The sequence below is a fragment of the Helianthus annuus genome, chromosome 12, assembly GCF_002127325.2.
Source record: "Helianthus annuus cultivar XRQ/B chromosome 12, HanXRQr2.0-SUNRISE, whole genome shotgun sequence".
Taxonomy (NCBI): domain Eukaryota; kingdom Viridiplantae; phylum Streptophyta; class Magnoliopsida; order Asterales; family Asteraceae; genus Helianthus; species Helianthus annuus.
This window is the reverse complement of record NC_035444.2, coordinates 36,005,233-36,018,675: the sequence shown is the minus strand read 5'-3', so window position 1 is coordinate 36,018,675 and position 13,443 is coordinate 36,005,233. Positions and strand designations below refer to the sequence as shown.

Here is a 13,443-nt window from a genome sequence, read left to right as displayed (position 1 = left end):
TATAAATATAAAACACATTTCGTTGCATGTGAAAATACTATAAATAAATATGTATGTAAACATGTACGTCAGATGCGTCACCTCCCTGTAATTTAACCAAAAGAGGATTTAGAACTAAAATATAAGAAGATAAAATAAAATTGGGAAGAAAACAAACCAAAGAAAAAATCTAATATTGTTATGTAGAATGGTAGCAATACCCTCAAAGAAGGTGGTGGCTCGAATGTTAGACAATCTGCAATCTTTAAATCCTAAATTTGTAAATAAACTACATACAAAATCAGTTAAAAGAGTATCCACAAGTTACACCTGAGAGATCATATATATTTGCATTCTCTCGGAAGCTTCTTGTTTTAGTCATGGGATCATAGTCATAAGCATCACATGCTTTAATAAACTGCCCCTTTACCAGTTTATTCACATCAGCTCTGGCCTTTCGCGTACGATACTTACTCGCTTTTCAAATCCACAAGAAAGTCTTAGCTCAAAAAAGATTATATTCATGTATAAAACACCATATTGATGAAGCTTAGAAGTTATGCTCACTTTTGCATCTTCTTTTTCTTCCTTGTAACGAAGAACAACATCACTTCTGATGGTGGTACTCGTGTTGCACCAAGGCGACTCACCCATCGGAGCCATAGAAGAAGCTCCACAGTCTTGATATTCACCACCACTACTCTTACCAGTCAGACTTGAAAATGAAATATTAGACCGTAGATGTGCATAACATGGGCTCGGTTCAGTTTTTGCAGCTCATTAATGAATCCACAATAGTTGTGTTACTGCATGCTGGTTGTATTGTATTTGCAGACTCCTAAAACAACCAAACTTTAGCAAACTGTAAATTCATAAAACACGAAAATAGAATTAATAGTTTAAAGTGATACCTTTGTTCTTGGTTCGTAGGGGTTGATCCTTTAAGGATGTGATTTGATGGTTGTTCATCCTGAGGAAATTTTTACAAAAATAGATAAGTATGCTAACTATAAGATATGTGACTCATTTTCCAAATATTGATCTATTCGAATCAGTTTTGAATATTTTTTGTTGAGCCACCAAATGAAAAAACACCACTTGTTGATGCAGTTGTCAAGTTAGTAGGGTATGATAATCCTGAATCAAGCTGCATAACAACTGAAAAAAAAAACATGTGTAAGATTCAAGCAACAAATAAATTCATTTACAACGATTAACTTATTTACCTGGTTTGCTTTAATTGTTCCAAAAGTTGGGAAAATTGTAGGTTTATTTTGAGGGGTAACTGTATCAACTACGGAGATTGGTTGAGAAAGCACAAATGATTGAGTATCTCTACTCAAGGAAGTGTTCGTATAACATATATTTACTTGGAACAAAATAAAACAACATTAGACAATTTAACTTCACAATATTTCAAATAATCTCAATAAGCCCCATAAACTACTTTTTAATATAAAACAATTTTAGTCTTTGAAATGCTAATATAAATATTATATTGATTAGACATCAAATTTAGTTCTTACTCCTCGGTTTTGGACCGAAGGTAACTAAATAGTTTAAAACCAAACCAAATATTTAAAAGAAACCATTTTACTCCACCAATTTTAACTAACCGAGTAAATATTTTCAATTGTGACTTACCCATTCAAGCAATTTATTAGCATAGAAAAGTTCACATCTTGCAACAAAGAATACTAACCAACTGAGTGACTGACTCATTCAAGTTTCTCCTACAGATAATAATTTCCATGAAAATTCAAGATCAAAAGTATACCTTTGGACCGTCTACTTAAAACCCAACACATATAAAACAACTATTGGTCTCTATCTAAAAGGAAAGTTTCACACGGGCATTTCATCGAGCAATTGGTGTGCATTTATCAAAAATATTATAGAAATCTAGTATTTACTTCAGTTGAGCCCCATAATAATAATTTTAAGTAAGAATTCGTTTAATTTAAACATTTTAATGTAAGATCGAAAAATAATTAGAACCTGCAAGGCTGATAGTAATTCAATTCTTTGATCTTTGAGTGTAGCAGGTACATCAGTCGACACTTCTCCACCATTAGCATCTTCTTACAACATCTCTGTTACGCATATCAAAATCAAATTAACAGGATCTGATTTTCAACATACAATACCAAAGTAAAGATTGAAATGAGCAGAAGTTGGTTTAGAATTGTTACAACTTGTAATATTCTAAACACCACTAAGAAGATAACAACATTATAGGCACTTATTATTATATTTATTAAAGAACAATCTTGAATAAAATGGCATAGACATGTTTAACACAATATAATTAGCAATCTTAACTCTCCAATCTCGTACTGCAACACCATCGGGACAGGCTTTGCGACCATCAAATAGTAGAATCAGTACACTCATTCGATCCAAATCAATTACATATATAAATAGAAGAACAACAATCGAATAAACATCAAAGAACATTACATCTTCGGTAATGGCAACATGACGAATTAGATCTGGTTAATACGGTGACAAAATTAGGGCAAGAAGGACGGATGAAACATACCTGTGTGAGTGATGGAGTGATCTGATCAATTGATTCAGGAAAAGACATGATAGACATCCATATTGAGTTTGAGGTTACATATCGAAAAGACTACTAACGTACCAGATTATACGATTAAAACAATATGTGTTTGTCAAAACAAAATCCATCATAAAAATCATACAACGAAATTAGGGTTTTCTTATAACAACTACAAAATCACAAACAGAGATGGAATCCAACTTACCGATGCTTCACTTTCAAAGGATGATGAAGATAAAACAAAGCAGGCGACTTGAATGATCCTTTGAATCCTCCGATTAAAAGCAGTAAATTGTATATAGGCCTTAAAATTGGAAACGGTTCCATAATTTAGCAACAGATCTTACGGTAATTGATGAATCGTTCAACTTTCCATATATAATCTAAGAAGCGTTTCAAAGAAGAAGGAAGGAATTGTGAGGCGGTAAGGAGAATTCATTAAGAATTCAGAGAAATGGCGCCTAAAAACCAATTATATGGCAAAAGACCATTGCCACATCATGGTAAAATGGTCAACATTATTTTGCTTTAGTATAAGAGATTGATCATAAAGTTTTAATCAGCAAGGTATTGGTGGGGTTCTCATGGGTGGTCAGTTACCAGACAAAAAAAAAAGAAAAAGAAAAATCACCCAGTGTGAATTAGAAAGTTAAGACCGGCCATGGAGTTGACCCGAAACACCTGTACCAGCTATAGACAAATTCACAAATCTGTTACAACTTTTCATTTGACCCATGAAACGCTAAGCCATATTTTGCAAGAAATTTCACAAGTGCAACAATCCGTAAAATGACTTGTTTCCAATAATCTTTTTCTTTTTTAAATTGCTCATATGCCACTTTGTCAATTGTTTCTTTGCATTTCAACCTTTGGCGCAGTTCAAACCATTCATTCATATTCTTGAAATGTTCTAAACCAACTTCATGTTCTTTAAGTCTACCACTAGCATGTCTCCAACGCTTATAACCTTCATCATCCAACTCACCTTTAGAATGCCCCATTCTAAAAATTTACAACAAAAACAATAGAGTTTGTCAAGTTTTTTCGAATACACTAGTCAATCTCTATCACACGTCTCCCTATTTGATAGAATTCTAGTGTACATGGTATTAGAAAAATGTCTTCCAAATTTATCCACGGGCCCTTAACAACATCTGTATCTTTTTTTGGACCTTTCGTAACCAACTCAATAATCATGTCATTACTAAGCCCACCCCAATTGTCTTCGCCCACATTAGCTTCTTCATCTACATTCACATTGTCTTCACCCACATTATCGTCACCCAAGTTAGAACTAGAATTTTGAGTTTCTTTTGAAAAAAACTTGTGTGTTCGGTTTTGTTTTACTTTGTCCGCCTTTCTTTTCTCTTCCTCTAGCTTCCTCTTCTTACGTTTTTGATGGTCGGATAGATATTTGTATTTAGGAACGGGAACACGAAGTCTAATACTAATACATTTAAAGTATTAAACATTTAAACATCAAACAAAGTTTTATAGTATATGAAATCAGAATCACATTTATACCTCAACATATGAAATCAATCAGAATCACACACTAAGACATATTAAATCAGAATCACATATGAAATCAGTTTGACAGTTTTATACTTCCAAGTCTGCCGGTCTGCTGCGATGATGATGATGATCCCCTGCTGCGATGTTGATGATGATCTCCTGCTACGATGATGATCTCCTCTGCTGCTGTGATGATGATTGATGTCTTGATGAATCCCCAAGTCGTCTGATGTGAGAATTGAGATGATGATGAACGAACGTGAATGTTTCCCTTCCCAAGTCTGGTGCGACGTTTTGTTTCCCACAATTGCCAATTGGGTTATAATTTTGTTTATTAGTCACTTGGGCTTGTTAATTGGGTTTTAAAATTGGGTTATAAAACTTTTTATCATGCCATTTATAAAACTTTTAAGCAGACCATTATTTATAAAAACATCTAGATTATATATATATATATATATATATATATATATATATATTAAAAACTTTTCGGGCCCTATACTGATTTGAGCCATGATTGCAGACCCATCCTGCACCTCCCTATAGCCGGCCCTGAATCTGTACCTTGGAAAAAAAAATTGCTTTTCTGCTTCTTTAGGTGTCAACAGTTGAAGACTGGTAGGATCCAAGATTGCTTTGCACTCCATCAAAGCCGACATGTGGTCTGCACCAAATATCACTCACACATGACTAAGGCGTGTACATTTTTTTCAACGACGAGTAAGGTATGTATATCGATTTAAATAATTGCATTTTGTTATCAAACAGAGACCGATAAAGAAAATATTAAGTGGCAAGCACCTCAAACAGATTAGAGGTACTTGTTATAAATCAAATAACATAATAAATAAATTATAGCAATTATCAATAAAACGATTTAAAACCATTAATAAAATGAAATACTAAATTCCCTATTAAGTTCTTAGTAATAAACTAATAAATAATACAAAACATACTATATTATATTATATTGGCATAACATTGTGTAGTCAAGCTTTGTTTATTCTAAATTTCTCTATTAATAAAAGTGAAAAAATAACAATATAAGGCAACAAAATATTAGGAATTTTCAATTGGATTCGTATTTAAAAAGCACATGTCAAACTAGATATTAGGTCTTTTATACTTTATTATATTGGCATTAACAGTGTGTAGTTAAGTAGCTGTCTACTCTAATCTTCTCTATTTAATAAAAGTGAAAAAAATAATTATATAAGGCTGCTCGGTATGGTTGCCGTCTCCACCCGGCGCCGTCACGTCACCACCGTCATCCCACGCCGCCCCCCCTCCGTCCCCCTCCGTCCCGTCCTCCACGTCCCTTTTTGGCCGTTTGCGACGGAGCATAAATGTGGGGCCCATGTCTTAAAGTAGCTGTTATTTAATTAAAGACCGCACATACCTGGTGAAATTGTGGGTGTGTTGAAGATGAAGTGCAGGCCTCCATGATGTTTGGGTGTAGAATTTGGGCACCATGTTTAACTGGATGCAACTACCACCACATACTCTTGTGTTTGAAAGTGAAGGGGGAGGATAAGGATAAGGATGTTTTACACTTGGCTCCCCTACACTTTACGGTATGTGTGAACATGTCCACATGGTTTATATTTTGGCAAGATTTCCCTTGTGCTTTATAATTGGTATCACATCATATAATATGTTTTTTTTAGGTTTATGTAATGTTTTTATAAATGTTAAAAAACATTATTTGTTAAATATTAAAAAAAAAGTAGAAGATTAAAAAAATAAAAAAACATAAAAGTGGTGGGGAGGACTATGACTAGGACCATCCTCCCATACCCTCTAGTTTTGGGTGATGGAGCATCCTTGGAGAACTATAACGTGGCGCCTACGTGGCGGATGGTCCTCCAAGGATGGGATGTCACCATACCCTCTAGCCTAAGTCAATACAATGTTAGGAATTTTCAATGGGGTTAGTATTAAGAAAGCCCATGTCAAACTAATTATTAATTAGGTCATTTAACTGTTTATGAGTTACAACACCGTCATATTCAACTTCGTATCATGAGGTATCTGATTTTTTTACTTCCCGTATCACGGCTGCCAGCAAAGCTACCCTTCCTTCTTATGTTATTTCATCTACTTCACGTAACAAAACTTAATTCAGGATATCAAAATATTTGATCAAGAGTGTCCGATACATAAAACATATAAGAAAGAAAAAAACATTTGCACTTTGCCAGTTGAGGGGTATCCCTGGAAACCCGTGGGATATAGGGGCGGACCCACCTTATGGTGTGGGTGGGCGGCCGCACCCCTTGAATAAAAAAAATTAGTGCTATTTTCCGCAAAAAAATTCCAACTGCACCCCTTGGAAAATTCCGACCGCACTCCTTAGAAATTTTCATCTGCACCCCTTAGAAAAAAAAAAGAATAATAGATTTTAATAATCCCAATTATTGCTCGTTGGCCGGCAAGGTCCCAACTTCAAAAATTCCCACTGGCGGTCCCATCTTTTCACATATTGGCTTTCAATGGACCCTGACTAACAGAACCCTAACGCCGTTAGTATCCAGTCGCCGGAAAAACATTTTTGGACGGAAAACTCCATTTTGGCCAGAAAACTCAACTTTTTCGTCCCAAACCTCTTTTTAACCTTGTTACGCACATTTAGGAACCTTTTCTAGTAAAAAACCCCCAATTATTAAGGTTGTCGTACAAACTCATTTTTCGCCGAAAAACTTGTTTTTGGCCGGAAAACTAACTTTTTAGCCAGAAAACTCAAAGTATTCGTCCTCTGTTTGTAACCATAGATCGGACCTTTAGGAACCTTTTCCGACCAAAAACATTTTTCCGGCGACCGGAGACTAACGGCGTTAGTGTTCTGTTAGTCAGTGTCCATTGAAGGCTAATATGTGAAAAGATGGGACCGCAAGTGTGAATTTTAAAAGTTGGGACCGTTGCCGGCCAACATGCAATAGTTGAGATTATTAAAATCGATTATTACTAAAAAAATGTTGGGAATTTATATAAAAAAATGTGAACACGGATTTAAACCCGACCCAATTATGTAAACAAGTTAGCCCACTAATCCTTTTAAATAAAAGTTGTATTATTCTAACCAACCATCAAGCCCAATTATGTAAATTATATTAAAGCCCAACCCAAATAACTAATTCAATTAAATAAAACATTAACCCACTAAACCCAAATACCAATCGTCAATTCCAACTCCCGCCCTCCCTCTGCTGCCAGCAACGTCGACAAACAACCCTCACCCCACTCCTGCAGACAAGTTCGATGGCCATAATTCTCGCCAGAATCGCAAAAATTCCGGACACAACTGTACCGAATCGCAAATATAATAGAGGTACCTTGATTTGTTTTTAGTTATTTTGATGTTTATGTGGTTTTTTCAAGAGATAATGATATATATCTTTGTTAAAAAGGTTTAAAATTTTATGTGTTTTGATGTATTTTTTGGTTGTTTTAGTCTTTATAGGATGGGTTTGTTGATTATATGATTGTAGTTGATCATATGATTCTTGTATAGGGTTTGAAAAGTTGAAATTCAAAACTTTAAATTGAAAATTAAGGAATATTGGGAGATGGTTTAATACTCAAAGATCATTGTTTATTTTGTATGTGATAGACACAATGAGTAAGGAAGTTATGGCGCGATTTCTTAACAAGAGGAAAGCGGTTGAAATTGAATCATCTTCCGATTTTGTTGTTGATGTGAATAATCTTCCCTCGGATCCTCATGATCGCAAGGCGATTGCATCATACAACGTGAATCAACGAGATGATGTTATAAGGGTGTACCTACTAAGAGGACCATGTCAACCAACGGGTATTAAATACCCACAATCAACGTTTCAATGTAAAGAGTTGAGAAAATTCAAGAAAGAATGGTATGACCGAAAGGAATACAAGGGATGGTTAGAGTATAGTATAAAATCGGAGCGTGTGTTTTGCTTATGTTGTTACTTGTTTAGGTCCGAATTTGGTGATCATAGAGACACGTTTCTTTTGAACGGGTATAACAATTGGAAAAAAAGTACATGAGGTACTTACAAAATATGTTGGCTTAGTTAATAGCGCCCACGACAAATGTTTCCAAAAGTGTGCCGATTTACTTAACGAAAAGCAAGTAGTACACACAGTGGGACAAAAGGACCCCTAAGGAGAAACGTGATTACAAACTTAGATTAAGTACATTGGTTTTGTGAAAAAAAGATACATGATTTGCCAACTTGGATGGTTTGTCAAGTCTTGTAAGGTTAATTGTTTCAACAAATATTCACGTAAATTTTACATTTGTATATCGTTTATTGAAGCTTGTTCTCGTATTATCCGTCACAACCGCAACCGTTGAAAGATTTTTTCGACAGTGAATAATGTGAAGACCGACTTGAATAATCGGATTGACGATGAGAATTTAAGTGATAGTTGTATATGTTATATAGAGAAAGACTTCCTTAAGAAAGTACCTCTAGATAATGTTTCGAATAGATTTCAAAAAATGAAAACCTGTAGGGCGACATTTTAAATATGTTTATAATAACGTTTGACATGTTTTTGATGATAATATAAATTTTAGTTTGATCTTCTTTTGTTTTACATGACCCGAACCGACCCGAACCAAACTGATATTTTTATTTATATATATAGGAGCCTAAAATTTTTGAAAATATTCCGCACCCCAATGAAAAAATTTCTGAATCCGCCACTGCCTCAAGTACAACTACTATCTCAATCTAAGTATAACCTTGACATTTTCTCTTGAACAAAAATGATTGAATGCAAGCCAATATCAATTCCAATTACCAGTTTTAAACTGTTGGCATCTTTTAGTGGTACATCTATTTCGTCACCTTCTTCGGAATCTAGGTAGGCGGAGCCTTACAGTGTTTATCTATTACCCGTCCAGACATTGCATTCACAGTGAGTAAACTTTCCCCATTGATGCATATATGTTCCTTTTACAACTCACTAGATAACTCTCTAGCATGTCCTAAGATATTTTCATGGCACTCTTCATTATGATTATTATTATCTTGATCTTCCTCACATTGTTTACATGCATTTACAAATGCATATATTGGGCTGGTGCTAAAGAAACATGGCGACAACTGTTACATTGTTTATCTTGATTTAAAAACCTATTCCTTAGAGTTGAAAACGACATTCCTGCCAGGTTTACGAAAACCGAATTTATAGTTGTGGCTTTAGCTACCGCTAAGGTTCAATAGCTCATTTATTTCATTATTGAACTTGGCTTAATTTCAACTACAACACCGTCTATTTATCATGATAACTTAAGTGCTACGCATTACTAATGTAACGTGTGATACGATAATGAAGAATAAATCACGTTGATTTTATGAATACCCGTGATCTATGAATACCCGTGATAATCTTCTTTAAACCCCCAAAATTCAACCCAAAGGGCAGAGAATTTAAAGTGGAAAGTGATTAATATCAAAATTGATTTCTACCCAAAAGAATTACATGAGAAAAATAAAGACATAAATTCCAAATGGGCCATAAAAAGGCCATGGGCCAAACACAAGCCCAAAAACAAAATGCATAAAACACCGAAAAAACATAAAAGTGTCCATAACTCCCATTAGAATGCGTTTTTTAGGGCGAAACTTGGACAAGGCCCATCCGGGTCCTTGCCACGACGTTCTCGTCGTTCAAGCTTCGATTTGACTGGTCGAACGCCTAAAACGGAGACCCGTAGCCAAAGTTATGCTCGTTTTCGTAAACCACCCTTAGAAGCTCGTTTATGGGCCTCTAGAAATGTCATGGCTCAATCTTCTACACTTAGACCTGCATCAATTACTCCGCAGATCATGTGTTTTACTCGAGAACGGAACATCTAGCCTTAGATTTTCACTTTGTACGGCAAAAGGTTCAGAACATGTCACTACAAGTAACACATATTAGTGGAGAAGGTCAACTTGCAAATGGTTTAACCAAACCACTACTCAAACCCAGCGGCGGACCCAGGAATTTTTCTACGGAGGTGTGGAATATTTTTAAAAATTCTAGGCCGCCTAGATATATAAATAAAATTCGGTTCGGGTTGGGTCGTGTAAAACAAAAAAAAACATCAAACTAAAATCTTTCAGTGTTCAACCATCAATATTCCTTAATTTTCAAGTTTTAAATTTCAACTGTTCAAACCCTATACTAGAATCATATAATCAATAAGAGATTAAGAGGCAACAAACTCATCCTATAAAGACTAGAACAACCCCAAATTACCTCAAAAACACATAAAAGTTTAAATTTTTTAACCCATCCTATTATCTCATGAGTCTTGAACAAAATCACATAAACATTAAAATAATAAAAAAAAACAAAACATGTACTTGTTTGTGGCCGGAATTAAGCTATTATTCGCCGGAATGTTGCAGTCGTCGTCGGGGTGGGGGTGTCGCAGGTTGCTGGAAGTGAGGTGAGGCAGTGGGAGGGCGTGAGTCGCACAGAGCTAGCAGTCGATTGGGTCTTTTTTTGTAAATTGGACTAACTTTTTTAATTAAAGTTGTATTTTGGATTGTGCTTGAATTGATATTAACTTTGGGCTTGATGGAATGAATTCAAGTTTTATAAAGGGGTTAGTGGGCTAACTTGTTTACATAATTGGGTCGGGTTTCAATCCGTGTTCACGATTTTTTTATATAAATTCCTAACATTTTTTTCTAAAGGGTGCGGACGAAAATTTCCAAAGGGTGCGGTCGAGATTTTTCGCGAAAAATACTACTAATTTTTTTTTTCACGGGGTACGGCCACCCACCTCATAGGGTAGGTACGCCCCTGCTTAGACCTCGTTTTCATCTTCTTATATCCAGGATTGGACTTACAAATTGAGCGTTCATCTTGCGGGGTAATATTAACCATGTAAATGGCGACACATAATTTATTGAATATTATTTTAATTTCTTTCCCTCGTGTTGATTTATCCCTTATCTAGTATGCAGTGGCGTCTCTGAGAATTCATGTACCCTGTTCGAGCTCAAAAAATATGCCCTTATGCCTTAAGGATAAACAATGCAATTACGAAAAATATTTATATTCATGTACCCTGTTCGAGCTCAAAAAATGTGCCCTTATGCCTTAAGGATAAACAATGCAATTACGAAAAATATTTGTAAATGAGCCATGAAATTGTATGGGTTTACTTTTTTAAAAAAAATTAACATATATATATCGGATTTTTTTTAAAACATATGCCCCGCGAAATCATGGGCCCTGTGCCGAAGTCTTCCCCGCACACCATCTAAGCCTCCCATGCTAGTATGGGTTGTTGTATTATCTATTATTTAGCCTAGTTAGTTAGACATGTATTTTTTTAACTGCGGCTATTTTATTAGATCATGAAACTAGGAGTTCCAAAAAAGATAACGACAACATTACATAACAATATCTCTCCCAAACTAAGTCACCAAAAGCCGCTCTGTTCTTAAGCTATCCGTATCCTCTTCTATCGCATCCACCACTCGCGGAACCGAAAACAGGATGCCTTCAAAGACGCTATCGTTACGAGCCTTCCAAATTCTCCACACCACACCATACACCACCGTCTCCAACACTTTCTTCCATTTTATAGACCTCTTTTGCTTTTGAACATGCCCCACTAGATCCGTAAATGATGAGACCTGAGTCATGATTGGAATTTTAGTCCAAACACAAAGATGTCACCACACAGGTTTTACCGACACACATTCAGCCACCAAATGGTCTTTTGTCTCCGCTCCATTGTTACGTATCTTATTTATTTTAGTTTTATTACTATTGTTAAGTTAAGGGATTAGGATGTTATTTTGGTTTAGTTTGGGGGTGTCTTATGTAAGTTTCTTATCTATTTATTTGGATGTTACGTATGGAATGGAATCAAGCATAATTTGAGTAAAAAATCTCTCTATCTCTTAGTTTTCTTTCTCCCAAGGTTTTAACCCTATCACGGGTATCAGAGCCGTTCCGATCTCCGGTCGGAATTACTTTCGATTACCATGACTAACACTCGCAATCAAGAAATTGACAGCACTCTCAAGGAACATGGCAAGGCAATCTCAAATCTCCAAGAAACCCTAGCCGCCATGTTGAAACAACAAGAACAGTTGATGAAACAACAAGAAGAGATCTTACGAGCATTCAAGCGGTGGCAGTTTTAGCGGCGGCGGGAGCGGCTTCAGCGGCGGCGGAGGCGGCCCTGATAAAGGGCTGTTTAGCGATGAATCGCGGACGGGTACTCGGCCTATGCTGGTCGGGAAGGTTGAGTTTCCTCGGTTTTCAGGTGAAGATGTGGAGGACGGGCTGCAACCCGAAGATGTCAAAATAACACTTTCGGTTAACGCTTCAAAACTTCTGTTGCTTCCAGATCCAACAGGAGTCCCTGGGCCACCAGCTTATAAACCAGTAACTATTAACGCGAAGCGCTTGTCAGGTGAGGAACTAGAGTTAAAAAAGTCAAAAGGAGAATGCTTTTGGTGCACTGAAAAGTTCGTTCCAGGACACAAGTGCAAAAAGAAACAACTTTTTGTGATTAACGTGGAATGCGATGAGGAAACTGAACAAGACGACAAGGGTTAAGGATTGAATTGAAGAGCTTACTTTTTGAGGGCAAAAAGTAGGTTAAGGGGAGAGTATTGTTACGTATCTTATTTATTTTAGTTTTATTACTATTGTTAAGTCAAGGGATTAGGATGTTATTTTGGTTTAGTTTGGGGGTGTCTTATGTAAGTTTCTTATCTATTTATTTGAATGTTACGTATGGAATGGAATCAAGCATAATTTGAGTAAAAAATCTCTCTATCTCTTAGTTTTCTTTCTCCCAAGGTTTTAACCCTATACAGATCACGCATCTCAAATCCGAAACCGAGATCCCAGGGTGCACTAAAGCATTTTTTGTAGCAATACACCCCATTTACAACTTCCAAATAAAATATAGGACTTTTTTTGGCACCGACATATTCCATTTAAAACCGTCATTTACAGAGATCTGGTCCGAACCTCTGCTCTAAAACGAGCAACAGAGAATAGTTGATTATCCCCAGGCGCACCTTCAAACCCCATACAATCTACCCTGCACGCTCCAGCTTTGGTAATATCCTTAGATACCGAAATCAATCAAATTTGACACTTTCATAGGTTTTAAGGCGACAAGAGGAGTTCAAAATTGGTTCTAACGAAGTCAGTGTTTTTCACACTTGCAATCTCATACGTGGTTCTATTTTATTAACTTCATTGTTCTTAACTTCTTTTTGATACATACAATTTATTAACAGCATACCATTTAAAAAGTAAAACTGCTAAACCTAGAATCTTTGTTATAATATAAACAAAGTTTTCAATAAGGTGACAACTTACTGTATTATTAGTGTAGCATATCTTGGTTCAGGCCCAAACTGTATACT

At 35.8% G+C, this 13,443-nt stretch overlaps 1 protein-coding gene and 1 long non-coding RNA gene across 3 annotated transcripts; one reads left to right on the top strand and one right to left on the bottom strand.

Moving 5' to 3' along the window:
- Nucleotides 1-3,973: 3,973 nt before the first annotated feature.
- On the bottom strand, nucleotides 3,974-5,580 carry LOC110894732. Its single transcript, XR_002566638.2, has 2 exons — nucleotides 5,457-5,580; nucleotides 3,974-4,721 (listed from the first exon to the last, which is right to left on the bottom strand). It is a non-coding gene; the product is annotated as an uncharacterized LOC110894732 (long non-coding RNA).
- On the top strand, nucleotides 4,565-8,342 carry LOC118484866. 2 transcript variants are annotated; one of them, XR_004874780.1, is made up of 2 exons: nucleotides 4,565-4,782; nucleotides 7,668-8,342. XR_004874780.1 is itself a non-coding variant. In XM_035980918.1 (2 exons), the coding sequence occupies exons 1-2, from the start codon at nucleotides 7,316-7,318 to the stop codon at nucleotides 8,081-8,083; spliced, it is 486 nt and encodes a 161-aa protein (XP_035836811.1). In that variant the 5' UTR covers nucleotides 6,440-7,315; the 3' UTR covers nucleotides 8,084-8,342. The 2 variants fall into 2 exon arrangements, 1 of the variants encoding a protein (XP_035836811.1); XM_035980918.1 differs by lacking the exon at nucleotides 4,565-4,782 and adding an exon at nucleotides 6,440-7,385.
- The last annotated feature ends 5,101 nt before the right edge of the window (nucleotides 8,343-13,443 follow it).

Coding starts and splice junctions, on each gene's coding strand:
- LOC118484866 (XM_035980918.1), top strand. CDS start 7,316: ATGGCCATAATTCTCGCCAGAATCGCAAAAATTCCGGACACAACTGTA. Junction 7,386..7,667: donor GAATCGCAAATATAATAGAG/GTACCTTGATTT, acceptor TGTATGTGATAG/ACACAATGAGTAAGGAAGTT.